General features: G+C 53.9%; 1 protein-coding gene across 1 annotated transcript in view; it reads right to left on the bottom strand.

The window, feature by feature from the left end:
- LOC311329342 (proto-oncogene tyrosine-protein kinase Src-like) overlaps nt 1–16,123 on the bottom strand; it is a gene marked incomplete at both ends in the record, with an annotated part of 22,541 nt that extends 6,418 nt beyond the window's left edge. The window contains 4 exons of the mRNA XM_084463200.1: nt 6,635–6,738; nt 7,745–7,843; nt 9,800–9,899; nt 15,868–16,123. Of these exons, the coding sequence (XP_084319326.1) occupies nt 6,635–6,738; nt 7,745–7,843; nt 9,800–9,899; nt 15,868–16,123 (559 nt within the window). The remainder of the gene's footprint in view (nt 1–6,634; nt 6,739–7,744; nt 7,844–9,799; nt 9,900–15,867) is intronic.
- Nucleotides 16,124–22,322: the final 6,199 nt, after the last annotated feature.

The raw sequence follows: 22,322 nt of genomic DNA, 5'->3' as shown, positions 1-22,322 counted from the left end.
ACCACCGGGAGCGCAGCGTCCCATAGGCCCACAGGCCTGCCACTCTCAGCTCACCACCGGGAGCGCAGCGTCCCATAGGCCCACAGGCCTGCCACTCTCAGCTCACCACCGGGAGCGCAGCGTCCCATAGGCCCACAGGCCTGCCACTCTCAGCTCACCACCGGTCTGCCTAAAGTTCCTCTTCTCATTTTTTTCCAGTAATCAAACTCCAATATAAAGAATATCCAATTCCTTTTTTGATTTGGAATCACACAAACAAACCAGTTCCTTCTTCAATGACCACAGAACTGACTATTATTCCAGATTAAACTGAGGACAGCCTGTATGAGGGGTTCTTTTATTATTCCAGTTTAAACTGAGGACAGCCTATATGAGTTTTTTTTTTATTATTCCAGATTAAACTGAGGACAGCCTATATGAGGGGTTCTTTTATTATTCCAGATTAAACTGAGGACAGCCTATATGAGGGGTTCTTTTATTATTCCAGATTAAATTGAGGACGGCCTATATGAGGGGTTCTTTTATTATTCCAGATTAAATTGAGGACATTTTATATGAGGGGTTCTTTTATTATTCCAGATTAAACTGAGGACAGCCTGTATGAGGGGTTCTTTTGCAAAGACATTTCCGTTTGTAGATCAGATATCCTAAATCATGCTCATATCTGCTGTGAGGTTCAAAATAGAATGTTTTTTCATCTCTTGATACAGAATGAAGACATGCAGGACATGAGCAGACAGTCAAAACATTCACACACCCTCATATTTATTCACAAGCACAAACTTCTGCATCAGGATTGCTGACATAAACCCGTTCAATAAGTCTCATCATATTCAAGTCTCGTCATAATATGGGAGCTATAACATAAGGGATTGGATGAAGGACATCAAATAAACTGATCATAAGGACTATATATTGGAACATTTGGACTGAATTAGATTATTGAATAGAGAATAGTATTCATTAAGAAAAGTGCAGGAGAGCTGGGAAGTTCAGACAGGTGTGATGAAGGAGCTATCTGGTCAGGAGGAAGGAGCTATCTGGTCAGGAGCACTGACTGAGCTGAGGAGCATCAGCCTACCCGCGCGTATAGCGCCATATCTCAATAAAGGCTTTTAAACTTTTTGGCAGTTAATTTTCTTTGAACAAGGGAATATTATTATTTGAAGTGTCTACTCTTGTTTGGGTTATGATTTGAAGCGTCTACTTTTTTGTGGGAACCTGTAAACATTGAATAGGCTACAGTTTAAGTTCATCCTGGCGTTATTCTTATTTCCAGATTGATATCCAATAAGTTCTATTTCATAATATTCGTTTCGGTGTCTCATGGGAGGCATGCCCCGCTGCGACCTCAGAAGCTCTATCTCATTCCACCAATCCTGATTGGCCGGTGGAAGAATCCATCCACGCCAGGGAGGGTAGACCCACCTGCCTATATAGGCTGGCACCGGAGGGATCACCTTCATTCAAACACCTCTTCTCACTAGGAGTAGCTTCTCGCGTCCACACTAGCTAGTTCAACTGTCCACAGACGGATCTTACATCGGCTACTGTCGCCGGGCGCTAGCTAGTTTTCGTTGGACCTTCTGCTACGCTGGTCTTCGAGACCGGAGGTTTACCTGGATTCCCTCAGCCCCACCACGGCTAGGCAGTCTTCGACGCCCCTCCACGGCGATCAGCAGTCGAGCATTTAGCCCTCCGGCTAAATCTCTCGGCTTCCCGGCTTGCTAGCACACCAGCTAGCTGGTTTTGTCATGGTTCGTCACCTCCCCACGGTGGTTGACCGTTGGAGTTAGCTCTCCGGCTAATTCCTCGGCTCGTGGTTAGCTAGCACGCCAGCTACTGGGCCGGAGCCCCACCACCCGCTATTCGTCCGACCGGGCGTTAGCCCAGCTAACCTCTCGGTCACTAGTGGCAAGCGAGCACACCAGCTAGCTAGCCCATCCACCTTGCTGCACCGGCTAGCTGGCTGCCTCGAATCCCTGCTTGCTCGCCGGCTCGCGAAGGATGGAGGCCGAAGTTCCTCACGCCAGAGGTTCTCAAGACTCGGAGCCCCGCACCTGCGGGTGTGGGAACAAGATCTTGAGCAAGGATCCACACCAGGTCTGCTCGGGCTGCCTGGGGCTGGAACATGCCCGGCTGGCTCTCGACGCTCCCGGCTCGTGTCAACACTGCGCTGTTTTCACGGTCAAGAGTCTCCGCAGACAGTTGGCTCGCCAGGCTAGCCTGTCTGAATGCGACCCCCTCCTCCCCTCCGATGTCCGGGACGTCGAAGAGGAGGACGGAGAGGTGGTCGTTACAGTAGGGTTGCCGCGGGCTAGTGCCAGCTGGGGCTCCCAGCTTGACATGGTCGCGGCTCCCGCTTCTGAGGAAGACGTCCTGGAGTTGGACTGTGGGGACGATTATGAGGACCACCTCTCGGATCTCCTCATCTCAGAGGATGACGAGGAGGAGGATGTTTTCTCCCCTCAGGCCCGGGCTGCGCTGCCCGGGGCCCTCGACAGCACCCGGGATGGAGATGAGTGCAGCACACCAGCTTCTCCCCTCCCCAGTTCGGACATGTTCAACGTGTGCAAACGCGCGGCTGATCGACTGGACATCCCGTGGCTGACCGCCGTAGCCGAGACCACCAGGTCCTGCTACGAGGGGAAGAAATTGCCCTCGGCTAGGGGTACGTCGAAGTGGCTTCTCCCTGTCTTCCCGGAGCTGCTGGACGAGATGGCGTGCTCCTGGAGGGACCGCCCGTTCAGCGGCAGGAGCCCGGTTCCCGGCGCCTCATCCCTCGACTGCGAGGGTATGGAGAGCCTGGGTCTGCTCCGCATGCCACCGATGGAGCCGCTCGTCGCAGCCCACCTTCACCCGCGGCTGTCAGCGGTCTCCTCCCGGAGCCCCTCCTTGCCGTCTAAGTCGGACCGTTTCCAGTCAGCCCTGACTGAGAAGGCATACAAAGCGGTAGCTCTCTCGGCCAGGGCCCTGAACGTCCTCTCCCTGCTCACCGCCTACCAAGCGGAGTTGTGTGAGGACTTTGCACAGTCTGGTGTGTCAGAACGATTGGTTTACTTCCATCGATCTGAAGGACGCATATTTCCACATCCCCATTTATCCCCTACACAGAAAGTACCTCAGGTTTGCTTTCAGGGGGGTCTGTTACTAGTACCGCGTGCTCCTGTTCGGCCTGTCCTTGAGCCAGAGGGTGTTTGTGAAGTGCACAGAGGCGGCGGTCGCCCCGCTCAGGCGGCAGGGCATCCGATTGGCTACTTATCTGGACGATTGGCTGCTGCTGGCGCGGTCACAGCAGGAGTCCGGAGCGCACACGCAAATTCGAGCGAACTCGTGCGTCACCTACTGAATTTGGGTTTCGTGAAAACGAGGAGAAGAGCATGCTGTCCCCGGTGCAGAGCATCGTCTTCCTGGGGCTGTCTCTGGACTCAGTGAGTTTGACCGCGCGCCTCTCAGAGGACCGGGTAAAGGCTTTCAGAGCATGCCTGGCGCTGTTTCGCCCGGGCGGGTCTGTTCAGTTCAGGCTTTGTCTTCGGCTTCTCGGACTGATGGCGTCGGCCATCCTCGTGGTCCGGCTTGGCCGCCTGCACATAAGGGAGTTCCAGCTTTGGGTGGCCTCATGCGCGCTGGACCCCGTGCGTCATGGCGCACGGCAGGTGTTGGTGACATCGATTTGTATGCAGGCGCTGCGCCGCTGGTGGACCCCGTCTTTCCTGACACAGGGCGTGCCCATGGGCTCAGTGTTGTCCAGGAAGGTGGTCACTACGGACGCCAGCCTGACGGGCTGGGGCGCGATACACAAGGGCCCGCTGGAGCCCGGGTCTCCTGCTGCCTCACATAAATTTTCTGGAGCTCTCAGCGGTGTTCCTCTCCCTGAGGCATTTCCTCCCGTCTCTCGTCGGTCATCATGTCCTGGTCAGGACGGACAACACGACGACGGTGGCGTATGTCAATCGCCAAGGGGGGTTGCGCTCCCGTCAGTCTGCTGGCACGCAGACTCATCCTCTGGAGTTGTGGCCGTCTTCTCTCACTGAGGGCGATGCACGTCCCGGGGGTCCTGAACGCGGGTACAGACCTCTTGTCCCGGGGCTCACCAATGTACGGGGAGTAGGCTCTGCACCCGGAGGTGGTGGAACAGATCTGGGCGCGCTATGGGCGGGCCGAGGTGGATCTGTTCGTGTCGGAGGACAACGCGCGGTGCGTGCTGTTTTACTCCCTGCGCAGCATGAGTGCTCCCCTGGGCGTCGATGCTTTAGCGCATGCCTGGCCGCGCGGGCTTCTTTACGCGTTTCCTCCCCTGGCCCTGATACCCCCTACCCTGTCCAGTGTGAGGGACCATGGCCACACCCTGCTATTGGTAGCTCCGCATTGGCCTGCTATGCACTGGCTGGCGGAGGTGTACAGGATGCTGCGGGCTCAGCCGTGGCGGCTCCCGCTGCGCAGGGACCTGCTGTCGCAGGGGGGGGGGGATGGTTTTCCAACTGCACCCAGAGCGCCTGGAACTGTGGGTTTGGCCCGAGTGGCTCAATCTGTCGGCTGCGGGACTCCCATAGGACGTGATAGCCACTATTCAGGGTGCTCGTGCTTCCTCCACTAGGTCTTTGTATGACTGTAAGTGGAAGGTGTTCGAGGAGTGGTGCCGCGGTGCGGGCCATGTTCCTTTTCAGTGCCCGGTGGGAACAATTTTGTCATTCTTGCAGGGCCTGATTGACAATAGACGGGCCTTCTCCACGGTCAAGGTGTACGTGGGGTTTGGCAAGTGGATGGCAAGCCAGCATCCGCTGGTCTGCCGTTTCATGAGGGGCGCGCGCAGGCTCCTCCCCGTCTCCAGGCCCTTGGTGCCGCCTTGGGATCTGGCTGTGGTTCTGGAGGGGCTTAGTGGTTTGAGCCACTGGGGGGAGCGGGTTTGAAGCACGTCTCTCTTAAGACTGTGCTGTTGCTGGCCCTGGCCTCGGCTAAGCGGGTCGGTGATATCCATGCGCTTTCGGTGCGCCTGTCGTGCACCCAGTTCTTCCTACGTGCGCACTCGACCCGTGGCTTGGCTGCATCCTGGGCCCTTTGCAGGGGGGTCTCTGTTCAGGACATCTGTGCTGCGGCGAGCTGGTCCTCACCTCTCACTTTTGTTCGTTTCTATATGCTGGATGTCTCCGCCCCAGTCCTGATTTAAACTGAGTTCTCCCCCTGTCGGTTGGTGGATGCTGATAAGCTTGTCTGGCATTACGGGAGCTACCATATCCCATAGTGAGACACCGAAACGAATATTATGATTATAATATTATTATTATTATGATGGTTGTTTTCATCAATCTTTCTTTATGAATCGCTTGTTGTGCTTAAATAGAGCGTAGGCCTGTTGTGGTTTTTCACATGCGCACAGCGTGCTGGAGCAACGATTGTGCGCTGTGCGCATGCGTGCTGGAGCAAGTGGGGAAGCTATTTCGTTTCGAAAGACGTTTCTAAACATCATATTACAGAGGCATGTGAACAACCACAACAGGCCTACGCTCTATTTAAGCACAACTAGCGATTCATAAAGACAGATTGATGAAAACAACCGTTTCGCGGCAGAAAATAGATTTTTAGAAACTGCATTCTCGTTGCCCCCACCACCGCCATTACATGGATATACTGGATTTTACATTTCTTCTACAGGCCTCCGAACTACACCAAAGTGATCTCGGTGAGTCAAACCTCTTATAATATGTCGTAAATAAGGTCCAGGTTGTCAAAAACGAGCATTGTCCTTTAAATGTTGGTGTGTACGGATCGGTTAAATGTTGGTGTGTACGGATTGGTTAAATGTTGGTGTGTACGGATCAGTTAAATGTTGGTGTGTACGGATCGGTTAAATGTTGGTGTGTACGGATCGGTTAAATGTTGGTGTGTACGGATCGGTTAAATGTTGGTGTGTACGGATCGGTTAAATGTTGGTGTGTACGGATCGGTTAAATGTTGGTGTGTACGGATCGGTTTCATTGAGGACAAAGAGACATTTGAGCTAAACTTGCTATGACAGCGGCGTTCAAGTTTTTTCAAAAGCCTCCAGATCTGCCTACTACACTAGAACGCAGCTCCGGATCTGCCTTCTACACTAGAACGCAGCTCCGGATCTGCCTACTACACTAAAACGCAGCTCCGGATCTGCCTACTACACTAGAACGCAGCTCCGGATCTGCCTACTACACTAGAACGCAGCTCCGGATTTCGAGCGCCAAAACGTAGCTCCGGCCGTATCGATCCACCTCCGGGTTGGAGCCTGGTTTTGGCCGTGGTAGAGGGAGCGTGGTTTTGGCCGTGATAGTGGGAGCGTGGTTTTGGCCGTGGTAGTGGAACTGCTAGGCTCAAACGTAGGTCTTTTTTGGGGAAAATGCCGAAAAACGCAGTAGTGTAATCCAGGCCTTAGAGAGGCAGAGAGACCTACTTCTGCCATTTTGATTCACCCATGTCCACTCCCCCCCCCCCCCCCTCTCCTGTCCACTCACCCCCCACCCCCCTCCTGTCCCCTCACCCCCCTCCTCCTGTCCCCTCACCCCCCCCCCCCTCCTGTCCACTCACCCCCCCCCCTCTCCTGTCCATCATGGCTGCCAGAGGGACTTTGTCCCCGTTAGTTCCAGGTTCTGTTGGTTCTCCTCACCTTTAGTGGTCTCGCTCTCTCGGACCAGGAAGGTTCCCCGTCGGTTCTGCAGACTCAGCAGCAGCCGCTCAGAGTCCCTCCTCGTTATCTTCCCAAAGTACCACCTGCACACACACACAGGCACTCAACACACAACTCAACACAGTCACTCAACACAGTCACTCAATACACATCTCTACACAGTCACTCAACACACAACTCAACAGTCACTCACCACCACACAACTCAACAAGGTCACTCAACACACAGTCACGCAACACACAACTCAACAGTCACTCAACACACAACTCAACAGTCACTCAACACACAACTCAACAAAGTCACAACACACAACTCAACAAGGTCACAACACACAACTCAACAGTCACTCAACACACAACTCAACAGTCACTCAACACACAACTCAACAAAGTCACAACACACAACTCAACAAGGTCACAACACACAACTCAACAAGGTCACTCAACACACAACTCAACAATGTCACTGAACACACACACAGTCACTCAACACACAACTCAACAAGGTCACTCAACACACAACTCAACAAGGTCACTGAACACACACACAGTCACTCAACACACAACTCAACAAGGTCACTCAACACACAACTCAACAAGGTCACTCAACACACAACTCAACAAGGTCACTGAACACACACACAGTCACTCAACACACAACTCAACAAGGTCACTCAACACACAACTCAACACAGTCACTCAGGAGACAGAAGGAGACAGAGGAGCAGACAGAAGGAGACAGAGGAGGAGAAAGAGGGAGACAAAAGAGGAGACAGAGAAGGAGACAGAAGAGGAGACAGAGGAGGAGAGAGAAGGAGACCGAAGGAGGAGAGAGAAGGAGACATAGGAGGAGACAGAGGAGGAGACGGAGTAGGAGACAGAGAAGGAGACAGAAGGAGAGAGAAGAGGAGACAGAGGAGGAGACAGAGGAGGAGACAGAGAAGGAGACAGAGAAGGAGACGGAGTAGGAGACAGAGAAGGAGAGAGAAGAGGAGACAGAGGAGGAGACAGAGGAGGAGACGGAGAAGGAGACAGAGAAGGAGACAGAAGAGGAGACAGAGGAGGAGTCAGAGAAGGAGATGTATCCTACTCTTCTGCCTGGATGGAGTCTGAAGGAGCCACATAGTTGCTGGGGATGTAACCACTCTCTCCTGTAGTCAGAGACCTGGCCAGCCACCAGTCCCCTTCCCTGAGGAGGAGAGAGAGAGAGAGAGAGAGAGAGAGAGAGGGAGAGAGAGGGAGAGAGAGGGAGGGAGAGGGAGGGAGAGGGAGAGAGAGAGGGGAGAGAGAGAGGGGAGAGAGAGGGGGAGAGAGGGAGAGAGAGAGAGAGAGAGGGAGGGAGAGAGAGGGAGGGAGAGGAAGAGAGAGAGGGGAGAGAGAGAGGGGAGAGAGAGGGGGAGAGAGGGAGAGAGAGGGAGAGAGAGGGAGGGAGAGGGAGAGAGAGAGGGGAGAGAGAGAGGGGAGAGAGAGGGGGAGAGAGGGAGAGAGAGAGAGGGGGAGGGAAGGAGGGAGAGAGGGAGGGAGGGAGGGAGAGAGATGGAGAGAGGGAGGGAGGAGAGAGAGGGAGGGAGGGAGAGAGAGAGAGAGAAAGAGAGGGAGGGAGGGAGAGGGAAAGAGAGGGAGGGAGAGAGAGAGAAAGAGAGGGAGGGAGGGAGAGAGAGGGAGAAGGATGGAGAGAGCGGGAGGGAGAGAGAGAGAAGTAGTGAGAGAGAGGGAGGGAGAGAGGGGGGGGGGAGAGGGAGAGAGAGAGGGAGGGAGAGAGAAAGGGGGAGGGAGGGAGGGAGGGAGGGAGAGAGCGATGGGGGAAGAAGACAGAGTGAGGCAAAACAGTGATGACGATATTGCCTGGGACAAGCGTAACCTTGTCTAGGGGATCAGTCCGATCGGAGGGACAGGATGTGACGGGGACACGGCGGAGGACAGACCGTGGAGGAGGACGGCTCCACCTCCATTAGACTAAAATCCTGTTCCCGCTGTTCTATCAGAAACAGGCACTAGATGTCTCTGTATCTGTATCTGTGTGTGTAGACAGGTGTTAGTACTGACCTGAAGCTGTACTTTCTCCTGAGAGAAGCCAGGAAGCATGAGAGAGAGAGAGAGAGAGAGAGAGAGAGAGAGAGAGAGAGAGAGAGAGAGAGAGAGAGAGATAACAGAGACAGCAGCACACACGTCAAAACACAGCAGAGAGAAAGAGCAAGCAGACAGCAGCACGTCCTCAACTACAGGAAGTCGTTAGTGAGCGACTAGTCTGCTCCTCAGAGCAGAGACCTTCTGAATGAACATGCTTCTGTAGGACCTGATCCTGGATCTGCTCTCTGAGACACTGAGAACTAGTCTGCTCCTCAGAGCAGAGACCTTCTGAATGAACATGCTTCTGTAGGACCTGATCCTGGATCTGCTCTCTGAGACACTGAGAAATACTGGGCTCAACATGACTTCTAACATGGGCTGGAGCTGGAGTCAGGGGGAGGAGTCAGGGGGATTCAGGGGGAGGAGTCAAGGGGATTCAAGAGGAGTCAGGAGGAGGAGTCAGGATGAGGAGTCAAGGGGATTCAAGAGGAGTCAGGAGGAGGAGTCAGGATGAGTCAGTGGAGGAGTCGGGGGAGTCAGGAGGAGTCAGGAGGGGGAGTCAGGAGGGGGAGTGAGGAGGGGGAGTCAGGAGGAGGAGTCAGGAGGAGGAGTCAGGAGGGGGAGTCAGGAGGGGGAGTCAGGAGGAGGAGTCAGGAGGGGGAGTCAGGAGGGGGAGTCAGGAGGGGGAGTCAGGAGGGGGAGTCAGGAGGAGGAGTCAGGAGGGGGAGTCAGGAGGGGGAGTCAGGATGAGGAGTCAAGGGGATTCAAGAGGAGTCAGGAGGAGGAGTCAGGATGAGTCAGTGGAGGAGTCGGGGGAGTCAGGAGGGGGAGTGAGGAGGGGGAGTCAGGAGGAGGAGTCAGGAGGGGGAGTCAGGATGAGGAGTCAGGAGGGGGAGTCAGGAGGGAGGTCTTTACTTGGAGGACCAGGCAGTACTAGTAGAGTGCAGCTGACAGATGGGGAGGACAGATACAGATCAGACACTGTGGCTGCACTCATCAGTTACTGAGTGTGTGTGTGTGTGTGTGTGTGTGTGTGTGTGTGTGTGTCCAGGAAGACAGACGCGCTTGTCCTTACGTGTTGTTGACGATTTGCAGACGCTCGCCTTTCTTGAAGGTCAGATCAGAGGCTGTCCGAGACTCATAGTCGTACAGAGCCACGAACGTAGTGACCCCTCCTGACAGAGAGAGAGAGAGAGAGAGAGAGAGAGAGAGAGAGAGAGAGAGAGAGAGAGAGAGAGATAGGGTCACAGAGATAGTGTCTACAACGTGTTCTTCTCCACATGATATGGGTCTAACAGAACCAGTCCACTGCAGCTCCATGGACATCTCTGTTAAACCCCTCCCCCGTCTGTTAAACCCCTCCCCCGTCTGTTAAACCACTCCCCCGTCTCCGGACCAGCGCACCGTGGGGCGGTGGTGTCCCACCCTGATGCATGTCGTCAGCATGTACAGCTGTGGAATGACATTGGTCGTGTTTGCGTCGATCTAGCGATCAGTAAAATCAACCAGATGTCAAGAGGTGGACACCATCGATTCCTCTCGGCCAACAGAATCTAGCTAGCCTTGTTTCCAGCAGTTTGGAGTTGATTAGTGTTGAATAAATGTCCCCGTTCATACTCTATAGCGGGTGGCTCAATATCCATATCTCGGGGGGGGGGGGGGGGGGGCAATATGGAGCTGGTGGTTTATTATTTTTATGTTTGTGCGCTGTAGTAGGTTTAACTATTATTTCGTTTTACAAAACTTTTTGTTCATCAGTCAGGCTTCACAACGGTAGGCCTGTTTAACTGTTATAGGCTGTCAAATAGGCCAATATGCTATGCTTTTCCCCCCAGGTGTGGGTGGGGATAAATGAATGTGTGTGTGTGTGTGAGCCGAGGGGAGGGGGGGGGTCCAGTCTCATCACAGGCCAATGTTCTCCTGATAAGTGTTTCATTTTAGGTTCGGTTAACGTTTAATCGGTTAACCTTGTCCATCCTTGAACAGAACCAAAGCATCATCTCAGTTCATATCTCATGTTCCTTTTTAGGTGACAGCGCGTGTCCCCTACAGCCCTTCCTCATGTCCCCTACAGCCCTTCCTCATGTCCCCTACAGCCCTTCCTCATGTCCCCTACAGCCCTTCCTCATGTCCCCTACAGCCCTTCCTCATGTCCCCTACAGCCCTTCCTCATGACTCCAGTTCTGTACCCAAATACCCCCGGGGAGCACAGGCTCATATCCGCATGAGGAACATCATAGAGCGCACCTTTGGCGTTTTGCAAAATGAAATAATAGTTTAGCCTACTCTACTGCTTTTGCGTTTTCGCTCCTCTTCCATGGTGCAATTGTGGGATACAACACGCAAAACCCCTCATTTAAATAGGGCTGTCTTCACACTTTTGCATCTGTTGTCATTCACACAATTATCCTTGATAGATCAGCTGCAAAATGCATCCCAACTGAGCGTTGAACTGAAGGACTGCCAACGCAACGCTGGGCTCTGTTTGAGATCTTAGTGGATCAGGGCCTGTGAGTCAGAACCCTGCTTCAGAACCCAGCCCTGCTCTAGAACCCAGTCCTGCTTCAGAACCCAGCCCTGCTCTAGAACCCAGTCCTGCTTCAGAACCCAGTCCTGCTTCAGAACCCAGCCCTGCTTCAGAACCCAGCCCTGCTTCAGAACCCAGCCCTGCTCCAGAACCCAGCGCTGCTTCAGAACCCAGCCCTGCTTCAGAACCCAGCCCTGCTCCAGAACCCAGCCCTGCTTCAGAACCCAGCCCTGCTCCAGAACCCAGCGCTGCTTCAGAACCCAGCCCTGCTTCAGAACCCAGCGCTGCTTCAGAACCCAGCCCTGCTTCAGAACCGAACCCTGCTTCAGAACCCAGCCCTGCTTCAGAACCGAGCCCTGCTTCAGAACCCAGCCCTGCTTCAGAACCCAGCCCTGCTTCAGAACCGAGCCATGACCCTTGTTCATGACATTTCAGTCTCAGCAATGTGTCACCTACACCATTTGTCCTTTAATGTTCTCCTACAGGTACCTGACTGTTCTTTATTTTACACCTTCTGTGAAACTCTTTCAGTCCGTTCTCATAACAATCACCATTTGACATTTGACATCACTTCCCTGTCCTGTTCGTCCTGAGACTGACGACACTTCCTCTCCCAAGTTATAAGACTGAACTCCATCCTCCATTGACTCACTCTGTGCGAAGGAAGCACTTCCTGATCGAGTCCATTTTGCAAAATGTAACATCAGAATAAATTCATCAATCAAAATTAAATTAATTAATAAAAATTGTTTGAACCCAGTTTGACCGACCACTCAGCGTGTTTTTGAAATCTACCTAAAACCAAGTAACCTAATCTAACCGTGCGGCCCAGATCCAGTCAGACTGGCCCACAGACCTCTCATGTCAGACAGTCCAATCAGACGCAGGGAGCGCTGCATCACCGGCAGTGACAAACGCCCATAGACTCCGCCCCTAATGGCCGGACTCACTGTCACGGTTGTAAAACATATGACCTCATATGACCTCACCATCTCTGATCCATCCAGCATGATCCAACTACCTCAATAATAGTTATCTGATCTACGTATGTTGTGAATATAATGACTATAACTACAGTAATGATAACCCACAATGCATCTAACCCCGATACTAACTTGTGAGAATCCTAACATTTAGAAGCATCACCAAAAACCAGCTCAGTGGCCTTGTGGTTAGAGTGTCCGCCCTGAGATTGGGAGGTCGGGAGTTCGATCCCTGGCCGAATCATACCAAAGACTATTAAAATGGTCCCCATTGCCTCCCTGCTTGGCACTCAGCATCAAGGGTTGGAATTGGGGGGCTACATCACCAAATGATTCCCGAGCGCGGCACCGCTGCTGCTCACCGCTCCCCCAGGGGATGGGTCAAATGAGGAGAACACATTTCACACCCTCAGGTGTGGGACAATCATTGGGACTTTAAAAGCAGCTATGAAGCATCTGAAGCTCTGACCTCCTGGGCTCTGACCTCTGCTCTGACCTCCTGGGCTCCTGAGTAGCGGGCAGAGCGTCCGGCGGGGGATCGCCAGGTCCTCGGTTTGATCCCAGCTCCCGGCAGTGTGCTGAGGTGTTCTTGAGCAAGACGCTGAACCCCAAACCACTCAGGTGCGGCACGGTGGCGCAGTACCCAGTACTGTCACCTCACAGCAAGAAGGTCTCCGAGCCTTTCTGTGTGGAGTGTGCATGTTCTCCCCGTGTTCACAAGGGTTTCCTCCCAATAGAACCCAATACAAAAAACATGCTCTTCAGTCCGGTCCCTGAACAAGACCTGGACTGAGAACTTGGCCCCCGGGCCCCATGAACGATGGCTGCCCACTGCCCCTGGAGGAGGACAGATTGGATGGGAAATAAACAAACTATTTCCACCAGCGACCCATGTGTGTGTGTTGTGTCGCCTTTCACTATGTGAAATGTGAGAATCACCGTATGGCTGCTTAAAGACCCGCCCCCCTCCCCCCGGGGTCCTGTAGTTACTACAGAGACACCAAGCACCGTCTTCAACTGCAACTAGCAGCTCTGTAGCTGGCCGCTGGTCAGCCGGTCCACAAACATGTCCACAGCTGTTACTAATCCACTAATTAGACCAGAGCCAAGATCCAGACAGAATGAAAATGCGTGTGGCCCGCACGTGGTCGCAGCTACGGAGAATTCACGCTTGTTCATGTACAAAGCACAATGTAGAGAACTCGTGATGGGAGAAATGAACTGTGGCGAGTGACCCAGGTGGTGGGTCACTGGGTCACGTGTGACGGACGAATGAAGGAGCGGACGCACTCGCTTACAGGGGCGGATTTATGTCCTCTGCTCAGGGACGATGAGGGATATGGACAGCGCGCTGGCGTGCGTCCCCATGGCTCCTGAAGGTGGTCATACGGACGTCTCCTGGTCCACACCTTCTAATCAGCCACGGATAAAGACATGGCAGCGGTCTGGACAATCACTGACCGACCAGGGAACCAGCTGGACAGTAACTGGCTGGTTCATTAGGAGCAGTACTGACCGGTCAGCTGTCCTGTCTATCGCTATCAACCATCTAGACCCTTAAATCGATCAGGTGAGTCGACTCCTGAGTCAAGCTGAGTCGGAACTTGGTTTGAGGGCCCAGGGTCAGAGAGCAGGCCTAGCGGAGTGTGTTCACCTAGCGGAGTGTGTGAGGCCTAGCGGAGTGTGTGAGGCCTAGCGGAGTGTGTGAGGCCTAGCGGAGTGTGTGAGGCCTAGCGGAGTCAGTCAAGCCTAGCGGAGTGTGTTCACCTAGCGGAGTGTGTGAGGCCTAGCGGAGTGTGTGAGGCCTAGCGGAGTGTGTGAGGCCTAGCGGAGTCAGTCAAGCCTAGCGGAGTGTGTTCACCTAGCGGAGTGTGTGAGGCCTAGCGGAGTGTGTGAGGCCTAGCGGAGTGTGTGAGGCCTAGCGGAGTCAGACAAGCCTAGCGGAGTGTGTTCAGCTAGCGGAGTGTGTGAGGCCTAGCGGAGTCAGTCAAGCCTAGCGGAGTGTGTGAGGCCTAGCGGAGTGTGTTCAGCTAGCGGAGTGTGTGAGGCCTAGCGGAGTGTGTGAGGCCTAGCGGAGTCAGTCAAGCCTAGCGGAGTGTGTGAGGCCTAGCGGAGTGTGTTCAGCTAGCGGAGTGTGTGAGGCCTAGCGGACTGTGTTCACCTAGCGGAGTGTGTTCAGCTAGCGGAGTGTGTTCAGCTAGCGGAGTGTGTTCAGCTAGCGGAGTGTGTGAGGCCTAGCGGAGTCAGTCAAGCCTAGCGGAGTGTGTGAGGCCTAGCGGAGTGTGTTCAGCTAGCGGAGTGTGTGAGGCCTAGCGGAGTGTGTTCACCTAGCGGAGTGTGTTCAGCTAGCGGAGTGTGTTCAGCTAGCGGAGTGTGTTCAGCTAGCGGAGTGTGTGAGGCCTAGCGGAGTCAGTCAAGCCTAGCGGAGTGTGTGAGGCCTAGCGGAGTGTGCTCAGCTAGCGGAGTGTGTGAGGCCTAGCGGAGTGTGTTCAGCTAGCGGAGTGTGTGAGGCCTAGTGGAGTGTGTTCACCTAGCGGAGTGTGTTCAGCTAGCGGAGTGTGTTCAGCTAGCGGAGTGTGTTCAGCTAGCGGAGTGTGTGAGGCCTAGCGGAGTCAGTCAAGCCTAGCGGAGTGTGTGAGGCCTAGCGGAGTGTGTTCAGCTAGCGGAGTGTGTGAGGCCTAGCGGAGTGTGTTCACCTAGCGGAGTGTGTTCAGCTAGTGGAGTGTGTTCAGCTAGTGGAGTGTGTGAGGCCTAGCGGAGTGTGTGAGGCCTAGCGGAGTGTGTTCAGCTAGTGGAGTGTGTGAGGCTAGCGGAGTGTGTGAGGCCTAGCGGAGTGTGTGAGGCCTAGCGGAGTGTGTGAGGCCTAGCGGAGTGTGTTCACCTAGCGGAGTGTGTTCAGCTAGTGGAGTGTGTGAGGCCTAGCGGAGTGTGTGAGGCCTAGCGAGTGTGTTCAGCTAGTGGAGTGTGTGAGGCTAGCGGAGTGTGTGAGGCTAGCGGAGTGTGTGTTCAGCTAGCTGAGTGTGTTCAGCTAGCGGAGTGTGTTCAGCTAGCGGAGTGTGTGAGGCCTAGCGGAGTGTGTTCAGCTAGCGGAGTGTGTTCAGCTAGCGGAGTGTGTTCACCTAGCGGAGTGTGTGAGGCCTAGCGGAGTGTGTTCACCTAGCGGAGTGTGTGAGGCCTAGCGGAGTGTGTTCACCTAGCGGAGTGTGTTCAGCAAGCGGAGTGTGTTCAGATAGCGGAGTGTGTGAGGCCTAGCGGAGTGTGTGAGGCCTAGCGGAGTGTGTGAGGCCTAGCGGAGTGTGTTCAGCTAGCGGAGTGTGTTCACCTAGCGGAGTGTGTGAGGCCTAGCGGAGTGTGTGAGGCCTAGCGGAGTGTGTCAGACCTAGCCAAATTACCTTTTAAATATTTGCAATTTTTATTATATTAGTTCAAAAATATCTTTCTATATTATGTCTTTTACCAGGCGGCTTTAAAATCTATCCCCGGGACTGCAGCTGAAAATAATCAACCCTTTAATGCTGGAATATTTACAGTTTTTATTCATGCTTCATGTCAATCACGGTGGATCGGTCTGCACTGTCCCTGATCAAATAAACTCAATAAAGTCCAGTAAAGTAGTGGAGTGTGTTCCCCTACCTGCCAGCGCCCCCCTGTGGGGTGACGTGATGCTGCCGGTGTGGTCCGCCCCCCCGAACAGCGCCAGCTCGGGGGTGTTGCTGGGGGCGTGCTGGTGCCCCCGCCGCCCCGCCCCCGCGGCCGGGCTCCGGTCGGGCGTCTGGGTCTGCTGGGCGGGGCCGAGGCGCTGGAGGGGGCCGCTGTCCGAGCCGATGGTGCCGTCCAGACTCATGGAGCGCTGGCCCGTCTCCTTGGGCTTGCTCTTACCCGCCCCCATCCGCAGGCCTGCACACACATGGGCCGGGGGTCAGGGGTCAGGGGTCAGCCGGGGGGCAGAGGGGAAGCAGATTAATAAACGACTCGGTTGAAGTGAACTCCTCCTCTCATCAGTCAGTTCATTCAACCACAGAGGCCTTTTGTTCAACTGAACAAAAGATTCAATGCAATGATGATTCATATTCCCCACAACAGTTTGATTCAGGAATCGATCTCTGGACTTGATTCCTGAGCAGACTGAGGAACCCCTGCCCTCATCCACCCCCGCCCTCATCCACCCCAGCCCTCATCCACCCCAGCCCTCATCCACCCCCGCCCTCATCCAGAGCTGTTCAGAGGGGGAGCAGGGAGACGGACCCCTGAGCCAGTCAGCACACAGAGTCAAGGTCACGCGGTGGATTGATTCAATCTGCTCTGACATCATCACACCCAGCAGGGAGCCACACCTCTACCACGGCACTAGGGGAGCTATGCTAGCTACTATAATGTTCACACACACACACACGCACACACGCACACACACACAAACACACACACTAGGGGAGCTATGCTAGCTACTATACTGTTTACACACACACACGCGCGCGCACACACACACACACACACACACACTAGGGGAGCTACGCTAGCCACTATACTGTTTACACACACACACACACTAGGGGAGCTACGCTAGCTAGTATACTGTTTACACACACACACACACTTGGGGAGCTACGCTAGTTAGTATACTGTTTACACACACACACACACACACACACACACACACACTAGGGAGCTACGCTAGCTACTATACCGTTTACACACACACACACACACACACTAGGGGAGCTACGCTAGCTAGTATACTGTTAACATGCGCACACACACACACACACACACGCACACACACACACACACACACACACACACACACACAGGCTTGCTCTGTTGTGAATGGCGGTCTTCTGAGTTCCAGAAAGTGTGTGCGTGTGAGCAGCTGTCCCTCTGTCCCTGAGAACAGAAGCTCTGACACACACACACACTCATTCACATACAAACACACACACACTCACATTCATTCACATACAAACACACACACACACACACACACACACTCACTCACTCACTCACTCACTCACTCACTCACTCACTCACTCACTCACTCACAAACACACACACACACACACAGGGCTGAAAATTAACACCTGCCACCGGCCAAATGCAGTTAAAATGGCGACTAGATTTTGGAAGGCTATCTATAGAAAATATATACTTGGCCGGTAGATTTTATTTAGATCTACAGTCCCCTTGGCAGGTGACTCACCGTGAGTCAAAAAGTTAATTTTCACCCCTGCACACACACAAAAACACACGCGCACACACACTCACACACACACAAACACACACACCCGCCCACACTCATCTCTCACATCCCCTTTCCAGCACACTCAATGTCTCAGTGTAACAGTGTGAGTGAGCTGAAGCTAGTGGGGGCGAGTGTGTGTACAGTATGTGTGTGTGTGTGTGTGTGTGTGTGTGTGTGTGTGTGTGTGTGTGTGTGTGACACACAGGGCGCTGAGTGTGACTAAAGGAGACAGGAGGAAGGAACAGGGAACAGCTGAATAAAGAATGAGGTGGGGGTGTACAGTTTATAGCACAGCAGCATCTGGGGCAGCATGGCTAGTGTGTGTTTGTGTGTGTGTGTGTTGCATGCGAGTGTACAAGTATGGAACCCTTTACAGTATGCAGGTGAGAGGACAGGTGTGTTTAAAGGATAAGTTCACTATTTTGGACTTTAGGAGCTATTCTCTCTCTCTCACATGAACCTGACATGTAGAGACTGTGGTTCCCCTGACGGCCTCAGGGTTGAGAGAGCTGGTTCCCCTGACGGCCTCAGGGTTGAGAGCTGGTTCCCCTGACGGCCTCAGGGTTGAGAGAGCTGGTTCCCCTGACGGCCTGGTTCCCCTGACGGCCTCAGGGTTGAGAGAGCTGGTTCCCCTGACGGCCTCAGGGTTGAGAGAGCTGGTTCCCCTGACGGCCTGGTTCCCCTGACGGCCTCAGGGTTGAGAGAGCTGGTTCCCCTGACGGCCTCAGGGTTGAGAGAGCTGGTTCCCCTGACGGCCTCAGGGTTGAGAGCTGGTTCCCCTGACGGCCTCAGGGTTGAGAGAGCTGGTTCCCCTGACGGCCTCAGGGTTGAGAGAGCTGGTTCCCCTGATGGCCTCAGGGTTGAGAGAGCTGGTTCCCCTGACGGCCTCAGGGTTGAGAGAGCTGGTTCCCCTGACGGCCTGGTTCCCCTGACGGCCTCAGGGTTGAGAGAGCTGGTTCCCCTGACGGCCTCAGGGTTGAGAGAGCTGCTCGTTCTGCAGCGCGACACTTGGAGGTGCTACAACGTGACTGAGCCCCTTTAACGTTCTCCATGGAACACCTGTTCACTACACAGAACACTGAAACATCTAATGAAACACAACACAAGGGACAACATAGTATTTATATAAGTTGCCTTTAGTGTGTATGCGTGTGTGTGCGTGTGTGTGCGTGTGTAGCTGGAGGGTCATACTACATGATCTCCCCGCTCTCTGGGTCCTGAGTGTGGAGGAGCCGTGGGGGTCTGTTTCTACCTGGGGACCCCCATCGCTGGGGCCATGAACATCCTGGGGACCCCCATCACTGGGGCCATGAACATCCTGGGGACCCCCATCACTGGGACCATGTACATCCTGGGGACCCCCATCGCTGGGGCCATGTACATCCTGGGGACCCCCATCGCTGGGGCCATGTACATCCTGGGGACCCCCATCACTGGGGCCATGAACATCCTGGGGACCCCCATCGCTGGGGCCATGTACATCCTGGGCTGCATGGAGATCTGCTGGTGAGAACCTCTCTCTATCTATACTTCTCTCTCTGACGCTCTCTCTCTCTCTGATGCTCTCTCTATCTATACTTCTCTCTGATGCTCTCTCTCTATCTATACTTCTCTCTCTCAAGCTCTCTCTCTATCTATACTTCTCTCTCTCTGATGCTCTCTCTCCATCTATACTTCCCTCTCTCTCTGATGCTCTCTCTCTATCTATACTTCCCTCTCTCTCTGATGCTCTCTCTATCGATACTTCTCTCTCTCCATCTATACGTCTCCCTGATGCTCTCTCCAGGTGTAATGAAATAGACAGACAGATAGTCTAGATAGTCTAGATAGTCTGGATAGTCTAGATAGTCTAGATAGTCTGGATAGTCTAGATAGTCTAGATAGTCTGGATAGTCTAGATAGTCTAGATAGTCTAGATAGTCTAGATAGTCTGGATAGTCTGGATAGTCTGGATAGTCTAGATAGTCTAGATAGTCTAGATAGTCTGGATAGTCTAGATAGTCTAGATAGTCTAGATAGTCTAGATAGTCTAGGCATTCAGACGTTGTGCGTGAGCCCTGGATGTATTAATAGAACGGCGTGAGCGCGCCAGCATTGATTCATCGCCTGCCTGTTTAACAGCCTCTCAGCAGGGGGTGAATGCATCCCATGGTGCACTGCAGCTTAGCTTAGTCACAGCGGAGGAGGCTGGCGCCAGGACGGGTCGATGGGGCTGGCCGGGCCGGTCAGGGGGACAGACTGACCATAACCATCAGCACAAGGATGATGATGATGATGATGTTGACTACTGACTTGTCCCAAACGCCAGGAGCTTTGACCGTGTGACTCACTCTCCAACATTTTGACTGACACATTTACCCCCGCGGTTGATTTATGTGTTCTGTCCCTGTTCAAATAAATAAACATGAAATGAAATGGAGGGACAGAAAAGGGAGGGAGAAGGGATGTGCGAAACTGAGAAGAGAGAGAGAGAGAGAGAGAGATAGAAAGAGAGAGAGAGAGAGAGAGAAAGAGAGAGAGAGAGAAAGAGAGAGAGAGAATAGAGAGAGAGAGAGAGAGAATAGAGAATGAAGGGTGGAAGGAGGAGAAAAAGAGGGAGCTGAGAAAGACAGGAGGAGGGAGATAGGAGAGAAAGGAGAGAAAGAAAGAGGAGGGAGACGGGTGAGAGAGGGAGGGGCTGAGGGAGAGAGGGAGGGGCCGAGGGAGAGAGGGAGGGGCCGGGGGAGAGAGGGAGGGGCCGGGGGAGAGACTCTAATCCCCGCATCGCTGTGAGGCGAGACCGGAGGAATGTGGCAGAACCAGAAAGCAGCGCTCCTCTGACTGGCAGCGCAGAAGAGCACAGAGGTGGAACAATAACCCACAACCCACAACCCCAGCCCCAGTGTGTGTGTGTGTGTGTTTGTGTGCGTGTGCGTGTGTGTACGTGTGTGCGTCAGAGACGGAGATAAGCAGCGGAACAAAGACCTGCTCAGGTTCCTGTGCAATAAAACAGGTTGATAAACATCTTCCTGCCTGTCCCCTGGCCCCGCCCCCTGCCTGCCGTGTCATCATGCTGTCAGCCAGCACACAAGAGAGAGGAACTACAGCGGATGAGTCACACCTGGTCAGGTAGAGGGGGAGGGGTTAACCAGAACAATAGCAGTGTGCGTATGAAGGAACAGAGGTGCAGTTCTGGTTCTGCTATTCGGGAGCAGATCTGTGAGTGAGGGGCTCATCCCCTGAGAGATACCGTCTGAGTGAGGGGCTCATCCCCTGAGAGATACCGTCTGAGTGAGGGGCTCATCCCCTGAGAGATACCGTCTGTGAGTGAGGGGCTCATCCCCTGAGAGATACCGTCTGTGTGTGAGGGGCTCATCCCCTCAGAGATACCGTCTGTGAGTGAGGGGCTCATCCCCTGAGAGATACCGTCTGAGGGGCTCATCCCCTGAGAGATACCGTCTGTGAGTGAGGGGCTCATCCCCTGAGAGATACCGTCTGTGAGTGAGGGGCTCATCCCCTGAGAGATACCGTCTGAGGGGCTCATCCCCTGAGAGATACCGTCTGAGTGAGGGGCTCATCCCCTCAGAGATACCGTCTGTGAGTGAGGGACTCATCCCCTGAGAGATACCGTCTGAGGGGCTCATCCCCTGAGAGATACTGTTTCACCTGCAGGTTTTTGTGAGGTCACGCGGTGGGTTGTGGGTAGAAGGGGTACAGATAGGGCCGTGTAGAAGGATGGTAAAGGCTAGTTCCCATCAACGCAGAGGCCATTAATAAGCTTAAACAATAATGTGTAAACAGGGTGTTTACTGATAATCAATGTATGTGTGATTGAAGCCAAATAATAGTGTTGTGTTCATCAACAGGAGGCCCTCTAGTATATGCGTGTGTGTGTGTGTGTGTGTGTGCCTTGGAATATTTGACAGCAAACACACACAGAACAGGTACTGTGGGATGGAACAGCTGACGTCTGACCACCCATTCTGCAGCTCGGGAACCCCCATCTGCCTGTCCTGTCCTGGTCTGGTTGTCCTGGTCTGGTTGTCCTGGTCTGTCTGTCCTGGTCTGTCTGTCCTGGTCTGGTTGTCCTGGTCTGTCTGTCCTGGTCTGTCTGTCCTGGTCTGTCTGTCCTGGTCTGGTTGTCCTGGTCTGGTTGTCCTGGTCTGGTTGTCCTGGTCTGGTTGTCCTGGTCTGTCTGTCCTGGTCTGTCTGTCCTGGTCTGGTTGTCCTGGTCTGGTTGTCCTGGTCTGTCTGTCCTGGTCTGGTTGTCCTGGTCTGGTTGTCCTGGTCTGTCTGTCCTGGTCTGTCTGTCCTGGTCTGGTTGTCCTGGTCTGGTTGTCCTGGTCTGGTTGTCCTGGTCTGTCTGTCCTGGTCTGTCTGTCCTGGTCTGGTTGTCCTGGTCTGGTTGTCCTGGTCTGTCTGTCCTGGTCTGTCTGTCCTGGTTGTCCTGGTCTGTCTGTCCTGGTCTGTCTGTCCTGGTCTGTCTGTCCTGGTCTGTCTGTCCTGGTCTGGTTGTCCTGGTCTGTCTGTCCTGGTCTGTCTGTCCTGGTCTGTCTGTCCTGGTCTGGTTGTCCTGGTCTGGTTGTCCTGTCCTGGTTGTCCTGGTCTGTCTGTCCTGGTCTGTCTGTCTGTCTGTCCTGGTCTGTCTGTCCTGGTCAGACAGAGCTACAAGGCTCTAGACTGGGGGTAAGAGGGGGGTGGGGGGGGGGTGATAAAACTCACTTCCTATCTGTCACCGGGTGCAGTAATTGTCACGGGCAACGGGGGACAGAATGATTAGTTCATGTTCCACTCAGCTGTGGACTCATCCCCTCCCCTAACACCCTGACTGACTCAACACAGCTCTCATCCCCTCCCCTAACACCATGACTGA

Source organism: Borostomias antarcticus (genome assembly GCF_949987555.1).
Source record: "Borostomias antarcticus genome assembly, contig: scaffold_41, whole genome shotgun sequence".
In the NCBI taxonomy this organism is placed as follows: Eukaryota; Metazoa; Chordata; class Actinopteri; order Stomiiformes; family Stomiidae; genus Borostomias; species Borostomias antarcticus.
This window is presented reverse-complemented; position numbering and strand designations above follow the sequence as displayed.